Source organism: Syzygium oleosum, unplaced genomic scaffold (assembly GCF_021117445.2).
Source record: "Syzygium oleosum isolate NSW1041296 unplaced genomic scaffold, Sole_v2.1 Sole_v2.01, whole genome shotgun sequence".
Lineage (NCBI taxonomy): Eukaryota > Viridiplantae > Streptophyta > Magnoliopsida > Myrtales > Myrtaceae > Syzygium > Syzygium oleosum.
Genome location: NW_026607485.1, coordinates 3,296,531 through 3,306,373, shown reverse-complemented (window position 1 = coordinate 3,306,373; position 9,843 = coordinate 3,296,531). Strand labels below are relative to the sequence as shown.

General features: G+C 39.9%; 1 protein-coding gene across 3 annotated transcripts; it reads left to right on the top strand.

The window, feature by feature from the left end:
- Positions 1-221: 221 nt before the first annotated feature.
- Positions 222-8,928, top strand: LOC115665405 (probable LRR receptor-like serine/threonine-protein kinase RFK1). Of its 3 annotated transcripts, none has more exons than XM_030587295.2 (24): positions 222-495; positions 1,918-2,092; positions 2,648-2,719; positions 2,844-2,912; positions 2,989-3,060; positions 3,374-3,445; positions 3,538-3,609; positions 3,689-3,760; positions 3,870-3,941; positions 4,052-4,123; positions 4,218-4,289; positions 4,390-4,458; positions 4,672-4,737; positions 4,829-4,891; positions 4,987-5,034; positions 5,356-5,399; positions 5,620-6,008; positions 6,107-6,302; positions 6,519-6,665; positions 6,984-7,102; positions 7,191-7,401; positions 7,502-7,739; positions 7,870-8,020; positions 8,165-8,928. In XM_030587295.2, the coding sequence occupies exons 1-24, from the start codon at positions 402-404 to the stop codon at positions 8,549-8,551; spliced, it is 3,042 nt and encodes a 1,013-aa protein (XP_030443155.2). In that variant the 5' UTR covers positions 222-401; the 3' UTR covers positions 8,552-8,928. The 3 variants fall into 3 exon arrangements, with proteins under 3 accessions (XP_030443155.2, XP_056168366.1, XP_056168369.1); XM_056312394.1 differs by lacking the exon at positions 222-495 and adding an exon at positions 681-856; XM_056312391.1 differs by lacking the exon at positions 4,987-5,034.
- The last annotated feature ends 915 nt before the right edge of the window (positions 8,929-9,843 follow it).

The following is a 9,843-nucleotide window of genomic DNA, read 5'->3' as shown; positions in this document are numbered from 1 at the left end:
GATTAGGTCACTTTGACCTCGCCGCCAGGCAAAAAAATCCAGTTGCGCCACGAGAATGACAGCAGGAGAGAAACGTCCACGTCCTTTCCTCCATCGTCCATCGGTTCTTGCCCCCTTGGAATATTCAATTCTTGCCCCCTTGGAATATTAAATCCCATTGGGCGCCAACTTGTCAAACTATTTCCACATGCCAGCATTCGACCCCTCTCTTTCTTTTCCCATCTGGGAACTGGAGATTTAGCTTGTTTTATCAACTACCACGTTAAGTACGGAGCACAGCATTTGCTGGTTTTTTTGCCATTTGCTCAAGCTCCCAGACCTCTCTCCCTCGTGCCCAAAATAGGTCCAAGCTCGAAGGTCTTTGCCATTAGTTCCTCGGGAGACCAAGATTCTTGTTCGTGATGGCCAAGAACTTGTTCGTTTTCTTGATTTTCATGGGGTTGAGCTGCTTCAGTTTGGTGTGGCTCGCCGAGTCAAAGCTGCCCCAAGCAGAAGGTACGAGTTTATCTTTTTCGCTGTGAACGGTGAAGTACGTGTTTGGATGCTGAGAAATTGTGGGAAAGTCACAAGCTCTTGCTCTCTTAAAATCTGGGTTCCTGTTGGTTCACGTTGCTGAGAGTAGCTTGGGTTAGCTTGCTGCTCTCTGTTTCTCTGTTCTGTATTTTATTTCCTTTTAGTGACAGTGTTGGAGCTGACTGGGAGTTGGGGAAAATTAGTGCAAGATTCATATGAGAATCTCTCTGCCCAATGTTTGCAATTCCTTTCTAGACTTTAATGGGTATCATTTTGGTATTCTGATTGGTAAGTGGAGATGGGAGTTTCAGTTTCTGTAACCAGGCAAAAGAGAAGATAGGAGGTACTTTCTATTTTATACTATTCAGTCAAATAATGGGACTCTTAAGTTAATATCTCCAACTTCGGTAATATAATCTTAGTTTATCGTTTAATGGATTTGCTTGATGCCAATATTAGGTATATTATTGAATGCCACATGCTTTATGGATGGGTAGATTCTCTTTTGGGCTCGTGGCCTGAACCAGTGCAAGCAATGGAAATTTGTTGGTTGACCTATTCAAAAACAGTTTTTGGATAGCTTTTCTTGCTGGTCTGTGTAGTGATCTTGAGTGTCCTTGAGAATGTTATGACAACTCTAAAATAGATGTCCGCCGTGTTTGAGTGAAGAGTCCTTATTGTTGCTGTTTCTACTTATAGTATCTGGATGCTGGTCACCTCTTCTACACGATTGTTTACCTGGACATGCTTCAACATGACTATCCTGTGTCAGTTTGGGCCTAGCTGAAGCTGAATCTACAGCCTGAATAAACTTTTCTGTTGAACCCACCATAATGAGCAATATTGTGGCTGTCTTGAAGATTGACCTTGTAGATCTGGAGAGAGATGGCCTTTGTAAATATATAGAAAGAAATTCTTTTGATAGATTGTGTTGCAGAAAACACCACACCTGCAGTTTTACTCGCCTTGCAAGCACTGTATTATTATAGGTGACATAATACACCTCCATTTTTCTAATTATAATGCATCAGATGTACCTTTACCCCTCCCATCTGAAGCCACAGTATTACAGAAGAGTGATAGGTTGTCTCCGTGGTTAAATCATTTGACAGAAAGAGTGATACTGACCTTATTCTCTAATTAGATTCTTCACAATTATAGGACGGGCTTTGGTTTGAACTTCTTGACTAATGACTCATTTTGTGTTTGTACTTTTTTCTCATGTTCTTTTTCATAATCACAAAACAGAGAGAAAATAGAAACAGTAAGTGTCTACCAGAACATTAACTTTCTTTGGCAAACAAGTACATCCTTCATTAGTAGTCATTTTCCTCTCATTGCCAATCATAACTTGTACCTTTCGCTTTCTCTAATGGTGCTTTTTTGTCTATACATGTAATTTAGTTGATGCTCTCCGTGAAATCACGACCGCAATGGGGTCGACATTCTGGGATTTTAATGGCGGCAACTGTCAAATACGAAGAGTTGGGTTAACACTGCAGCCGCCAGCAAAAGCCAATGGTAGCATTGGATGTGACTGCAACATTGGGAATGATACGTTCTGTCACGTCGTAACGATGTATAAGTCCCTCATCCAATCACTGATATTGCAACTTTTAGAGAAACACATTTTAGTTTTTTTTCTCATCAAAAGTCTCTTGCAACTTTTAGATACTGTACTTGGTTATTGAGTTTTTTCTGAATTCACCAACTTAAAGTTTTTTAGTGTCTTGACATAGTTGTTCTCATAAGTGTGAAATCACCTTGCAAGTCCAATTAATAGAAGATATTACTGCCATTCAGAACTTGATATCTTTCACCATTTCCCCCAGACATTTGCTTTAACGAACCACAAAACCCAATGTCTTCCAATATGTATTTCGAAAAGAAACAGGGTTGTTAAAGAGCAAAATATGGTGGCATCAGTGAAGAAGAGGGATATATCAACATTTATCTTTGTGCTTATTTAGGCTGTTTCCCGAAGATGTAAATTGGTCTCTTCAATATATCCATGACTTCAGCAATCTTATGCACAATTTTCACTGCTGATTCACGGTGTTACGCTATAGTTTTCCAGATATGCGATGAAGCCATCTCTTGCACTTAACATTGATCTGCTTATCGTGCATCACAGAGTGCTGAAGTTTTACAGTCTACCCGGAATCCTCCCCCCTGAGCTTACCAAGCTACCTTACCTCAGAGAGATGTAAGGACTAGTTTCCACTTCCTTCATTTTCCGTTGTGCTATTTTACTACTTCGTGTCCAAACATAATTTGGGGTCAAAAGCAATTTTTTGTGAATAATATGCTGATGAACTCTTACATTGCAGTGATTTTGCTTACAACTACCTCAGTGGTGAAATTCCTGACAAGTTGGGTTCCATGCAGTTGACATCAATGTAACCAATACTCCTTGATTTCTTCACATCATATGTTTTTTTCTGATTGATTATGAACGGAAAAATGGTCGTGCAGCACTCTTCTTGTGAATCGCTTATCAGGAGCAATACCAAAATCATTGGCAAACATTATCTCACTGACACATCTGTAAGTTTCATGCTAAATCTCATTATTTCTCTAATGCATTTCTTTCCTGAGCAATTGCTGCATTTTGAAGTCATCTGAGATGCACGTTTCTTGGCAGCTATATTTTGCAGTTTGTTTTTTCCTTTCTCCATCAATATATTGCCACTTTCTTTTTTGTAGAAGTATATCTAGAACATTTATATAAAATTTCTTTCTCATAGCTCTTGGGAAGAATGGCTAAAATGCCTTTGGTTTCAGATGATTTAGTTGGAGTCCATTACAGAAGATTATATTTGGTTATAATTCAATAACAATTTTAGAGTTTCTTAACCAGGAATCTTGAAGCCAATCAGTTCTCTGGTCCTGTTCCTCCTGAGCTTGGGAGTTTAATCAACTTACAGCATTTGTAAGAAACCCTAATACTCCTAAGCTTGGGACTAATTGTCTTCCATCTTTATACTTTTATTTACTTATCGTGGTGCCGTAATATGGTTGTAGGATTTTGTCCTCCAATCAGCTAACAGGAAACGTGCCACCTACATTTGCTGCGTTAGGAAATCTGACAGATTTGTAAGACAATGATGTGCTTGTTTCCTATATAACTACTATGATTTGAATGCCTAATAACACTCTATATTTCATAATGCAGTCGAATAAATGACAACAACTTCAACGGCACAATACCCACTTTTATCCAAAACTGGAAGCAGCTGAACAGACTGTAAGATCACGGTTTTAATACATTTTGCGTGGGTTAAGTTTGATGATCAACATGATTTTTCTTATAATCTACATACTGAGTATTGCCATATACATTTCAACTCTTGAAGAGAAATGCATGCGAGTGGACTTGAAGGACCCATTCCTTCCCAGGTTTCTGCTTTGAATAAAGTAGAGGAGCTGTGAGTAATTAGCTTTCTTACAATTAATTCTATATCATTTGTACGTTAGGATGCAAGTCATATATTTTTGTAAATCGCAGTTGTTTGCTAATGATTAAATACATTGACAGGAGGATTAGTGACATTGATGGTCCTCTCCAGCTATTTCCTGCACTGGAAAACATGACAGGCTTAGTGAAATTGTTAGTCTTAGTTCCTTTATACAGAGTTTGGATTCTCCTAGGATGTGCTGTGCTTGATGTTTGAGTTATTAAACCTGGCAGCATATTGTTATAGGGTACTGAGAAGCTGCAACATATCTGGGCAGATTCCCCCCTACATGTGGAACTTGCAGGATCTAGAATTATTGTAAGTACATCTTGTTAAGTTTTGACTGGAGAAGTTTTAATAGTCTTCTTACAGCCGAAAGTAAGGTAAGCTTGCTTACCTTATGTCTTCCTGGTCCTAGGGATCTCAGTTTCAACAAACTGACTGGGCAAATTCCGGCTACAATCAATTTAAAGCACATAAGGTTCATGTAAGTTCATCATTCACATGCTCGTGAATGCATGTGTGCATGCACGTCTTATTGGATTGCCGTCTCTTACTTATGTCAGTGCAAAGCAACTTGTGGCCTGAACCATGGGACATAATGCAGCCAGATGAATTAATGCCTTTGTTAATTGAATGTCGTTTTAATGGTTTCTTTCTTTGCCTATTGTATTAATTATATCACGCGATTTTTGCTCAGATTTCTGACCAGCAATTTATTAACGGGAAATGTTCCGGATTCAATCTTGAAGGAAGGAACCAGTGTGTATGTTTCTTGTTCTTATCGAGTTGATTGCCCTCACCATCCTCTTGATTCTCACCATCTTGAAGTTAGTTTTTCCCCATGCTGTGTGCAGTGATCTTTCATACAATGACTTCACATGGCAAGGTCCTCAGCAACCTGCTTGTCGAGGAAACATGTGAGCCACCAGTACCCGTGCCATATTTCTTTTGAGATATCTTTTGTATGATTTTCGTGGAAAATCTGATTTTGTTACTCTCCCATTTTCTTCAGGAATCTGAACTTGAATTTGTTTAGAGGCTCCTCAGCAGAAAATAACTCGTAAGATTCCTTTTATCATGCCCAATATGAGTCTTCATTCCTCAATTTTTTCTTTTGGATTCTGCTAAAAAGATTGAATCTTTCAGTTGAAAGCACAGTTTTTTGCCAAAGTGATCGTCTGTGATATGATGGCTCTATTCATGAACATTTTCTTATAGAAGTGTCAGGTCTGTAATTATTCGAAGGCTTCAAATATATTGATTGCCAAATGGCCATATGACTGCATGCCCATTTGTTTGGTTTGCACTGAGTTTTCTTGTGAAATGAAAGGTCTGGGTATGGTCGCTGGTCAAGGCTAATTCATTTATACTTCTGTTGCAGAGGCAGAGGTGATCCTTGCTTGGAGAACTTCCAATGTCCACATTGTAAGTATATGCTTGCTGAATTATTGCTCTGTGTCCTTCAAAAGCTCTGGAATTTTCAAAGCTTGGTTAAACTTTTGCATCTTATTATATGCTTGTCCATTTTGAGATCAACTGTTTGGTCTTATCCACAACATGGTGCTGTAGTTACGGTTTTTCATTATTTTCTCTCTCTGTCGAGGTCAGAAGTTTTCTAAATCATATGAAATTTTTCTCTCTTCAGACTCGAGTTGTTTACATGTTAATTGTGGTGGAAAAGATGCAACCATCAAGGAATCTAGGCAGATGATCATCTATCAAGGAGATGAATATATAGAAGGTGGTGCTGCAAAATACTATTTAAATCGTGATGAGTTCTGGGGATTCAGTAGCACAGGGGACTTCATGGATGATAATGATAAACAAAATCTGCGCTATACTGTGTCTCTGCCTTCGTCAAACCTCTCTGTCTTGGATGCAACAGCACGAACCTCCCCAATTTCACTGACTTATTTTCATTATTGCTTGGAGAACGGGATGTACACAGTGAAACTCAGATTTTCAGAAATACAGTTCACTAACAACAAAACATATAACAGCCTCGGGAGGCGGGTATTCGATATTTATGTTCAGGTAATTAAGTTCTCACTGGAACAAACCTGGATATTCACATTGCGTATTTGTTTCAATTCTCCGGCGCATTAAATCTTAGTTGAATATGTATGGCACAGGGGAAATCAATGCAGAAGGACTATGATATTGAAATTGCAGCAGGTGCTGCTCAGAAGCCAAGAGAAGAAGCCTATAATGTCAGCGTGACAAATAATATTCTAGAAATTCGTCTAGTTTTTGCTGGAAAAGGGACAACGAGGATTCCTGAAAGAGGAGTTTATGGTCCGCTTATTTCTTCCATTTCTGTAGTTTCAGGTGAGGCTGAAAATTTTCCCTATATCATATGGCCGGATGGTTTCCATAGTCTGATGCTGAGCTGCATAAAGTGTGAGGCCATTAATAGGCATAATACATTGGTTCTTCAGCCTTTGATATGATATTTACGATTCTCAGCATTATCCAACTGTTTGACTGATCATTTTCACCATTAGTAAATCCTTCTTCATTTCTTGTCTTGTTTCTGTTGGGCAGATGTCAAAGAGTGTTCAAGAGGTGGAAAACAAAAAACTGCTTATATCGTAGTTGGAGTTGGAGGTGGAGCATTTTGCATTGTTCTCTTATCACTCTGTATACTTAAGTGGAAAGGCTATTTCCGAGGAAGAACCAAGAGAAGACAAGGTGCAGTTTCTATGAATTTTGTTAAATATGACTGAATGTTCTCTGTCATCAAACTGACTTACTTGAGAAGACCACAATCTGGTGCTTACTCTAGTCTACTGTGCAAGTCGCCAATAGCTTACTTGGGCTTGCATAAAATTAGACGTCCGATTTGTTACTCAACAGCATTGTTATCGGAATAGCTATCACTACTGAAAAAACTTGTACCCAACTACAGAGTATATTGGTCTCTATTTTGTCAGTGATCTAATTCTCTCATTTGGGCTTACTTTCTTGAGTTTTCTGGTTTCAAGTTCTGTCTTTTCTCTGCTTATATAGGCATGGAAGGACTAGATCTGCAGATGGGGACATTTTCCATAAAACAAATTAAAGCTGCGACAAATGACTTCGATTCTGCAAACAAGATTGGGGAAGGCGGTTTTGGCGCTGTCTACAAGGTGCGTGCTGTTATGTGTGTTGTCCTGTTCCATAAATCGTCATGCAATGTACTTATAAATTAATTCTAATAATTGGGTTGGCATGCAGGGTCAATTAAATGATGGCACTGTAATAGCAGTTAAGCAGCTCTCGTCAAAATCGCGACAAGGAAATCGAGAATTCCTGAATGAGATAGGAATGATATCATGCTTACAACATCCAAATCTTGTGAAGCTCCACGGGTGCTGTATTGAAGGAGATCAACTATCGGTGGTTTACGAGTATATGGAGAACAATAGTCTTGCTCGAGCCTTGTTTGGTCAGTTCTACTTCTACAATATATGTTTCAATTACCATACAAAATGGTACCTAGATAGATGTTGAAATAACAAGCAACTCCGCCTTCTTGGGTCAAGCAGGTCCAGAAAATCATCAACTTCAACTAGACTGGCCCACGAGACTTAAGATCTGCACCGGGATCGCTAAGGGTCTCGCCTTTCTACACGAAGAGTCTAGAATCAAGATTGTCCACAGAGATATTAAAGCTACTAATGTGCTGCTCGATCGAGATTTAACCCCGAAAATATCAGACTTTGGACTGGCCAGGCTTCATGAAGAAGAGAACACTCACATTAGCACCAAAGTTGCTGGAACCATGTAGGCTATCTTCTCCCTAACAAATTCCATGTCCGAAATTTCTTAACCACACCTTGAATTCAGCTTATGCTCTGATGATGCTATAATTTCTTAAGGTTATCGATTTAACAGATTGCGATCTTGTTTGCAGAGGATACATGGCTCCAGAATACGCATTGTGGGGTTACCTCACATACAAAGCCGATGTGTACAGCTTCGGAGTCGTGGCCTTGGAGATAGTTAGCGGGAAAAGCAATAACAGTAGCCTGCCGAGTGACGACTATTTTTGTCTATTGGATTGGGTATTTTTCCTCGTCTCTGATTCTACTTAACTAGACAGCAAGAACGTACTTGTTAACAGTTGGGCTGGGTTCTCCATTCTCATGGTATAAGAATTTTTCAATAGCTCCATGACAAAGTACTGGTTTATGGTAATCATGCTGCAGGCATGTCACTTGCAACAAACTGGGAACTTGATGCGACTTGTCGACGAGAAGTTACAGACCAAAGTCAACAAAGAAGAAACGGAAATCGCGGTAAAAGTAGCTCTTCTGTGCACAAATGCATCTCCATCTCTGAGGCCCACGATGTCCGAGGTGGTGAACATGCTCGAGGGAAAAATGACTGTACCGGACATGATCCCGGAGCCGAGCACCTACCGTGAAGATCTGAGGTTCAAAGCCATGAGAGACCTCCGCAAGCAAGGGCAACAACAGAGTTTTACCGAGACCCAAAATGAGGATTCCACGTCCATCAACACTTTTCGGTCTTCGTCAAGCACCTCCAGTCAAGATCTGTATAAAAAAAATCAAGAATCCAGATCCCTTTCATAAAATGCGCGAACCTTAGTTGCCGCGGCATACCAAACTTAGGCTTAGTCTCGAACTAGCGAATCGGAGTCCCATTGTCGTTGCTGAATAAACGGTCCTCGACTACTAGAGCCTTGATCGGTGGAAGCAGAAAAACTCGGCCGAGGGCGAGGCCTTGTGGCGAGGAAAGCTGGGATGTGCAAAAGCTGTGCAATTAGGAAGGAAGCATTGGTGCTTGAATAGGTGAGTCATTTCTTAGTTTGTTACTTCTCTTCGGCGTTTCGAGCAATAAGTCGATCGAAGTCATTGATACAGATTTGCCCAGATTATTGTACAGTGTACTGAATTACGTGTTTGTTCGATTTGATGCGAAGAAATGAAGAGATTTTCTGTCAGGTTCATCATCTGGTTCGCCTGGATGGAATGACTAGAAAAGAAAGTTTTGAAGCACTTGTAGACTACTCATGCATGCACTCACACAGTGGCTTAAACCATTAGGTCTGATTGTTTCCCATTCCCATTTGGCTCTCTATAGGATCACCCTCCCTATCATGAATATCAGATCAGTCATGTTTTTTTTGGACTTCTGCCTCGCCGAGGTTGCGCGATCCCAGGCCAAATCTTGCCACGCCGATCCGTCGCCTCTATCCCAATTTACGCGTCACCTTCTTCTCCCACATCTCATTTTTCATTTTCTTTGAGGATTTATTATTAGGTATACTGGTAGCGTGAAAAACCATTTATACATTCATCATTGGATGGGTGATGATGTGGATGAGCTCGATTACACAACTATCTCAAGTACATATGTCACCCATCTGGCAGTGAATATGGAAAAAGTTCTTTACACCAGCAGTACACGCAATCGTAATTGTAATCGTAATCTTTATTTTTTTTTTCAAAGTTGCTTGTTTTGAATTTTTTACTATTTACTTTGAGTTTTATATTACCGTATTTTTAATTCTTTTTTTGTATTTTGCTTTAAGTTTTGTAGAAAACCACGTACCTTGAAGTTGTTTCATGGCATGCACCCTGTCCACTTTCGTTTGTTTTGGTTTGTCATCAGTGGATGCATGAGCTGCTGCACCGTCCTTCTCCTCCCGACGAAAACCAGCAACATGTGTTAGAATATTTAAATATGAAACCACGTAAACAGTTTAAGTTTTTAGAATAGTTAGCAGCGGTCTCACCAAATCTCGCAGTATGTCCCGACCTACCATAGTTAAAGCAAACACCACCGTTCCATCTGCACAGTCCGGGGTGAAATCTGCCATACCCCGCGCATTTGTTCGGGGACCAGCGTGATCCTTCGCTCT

Bases quoted from the DNA above. Each gene is read 5' to 3' on its own strand.
- LOC115665405 (XM_030587295.2), top strand. From the start codon at position 402: ATGGCCAAGAACTTGTTCGTTTTCTTGATTTTCATGGGGTTGAGCTGC. The intron at 3,761-3,869 runs GTAAGATCACGG...CAACTCTTGAAG, and splicing joins TGGAAGCAGCTGAACAGACT to AGAAATGCATGCGAGTGGAC. The intron at 5,035-5,355 runs GTAAGATTCCTT...CTTCTGTTGCAG, and splicing joins TCCTCAGCAGAAAATAACTC to AGGCAGAGGTGATCCTTGCT.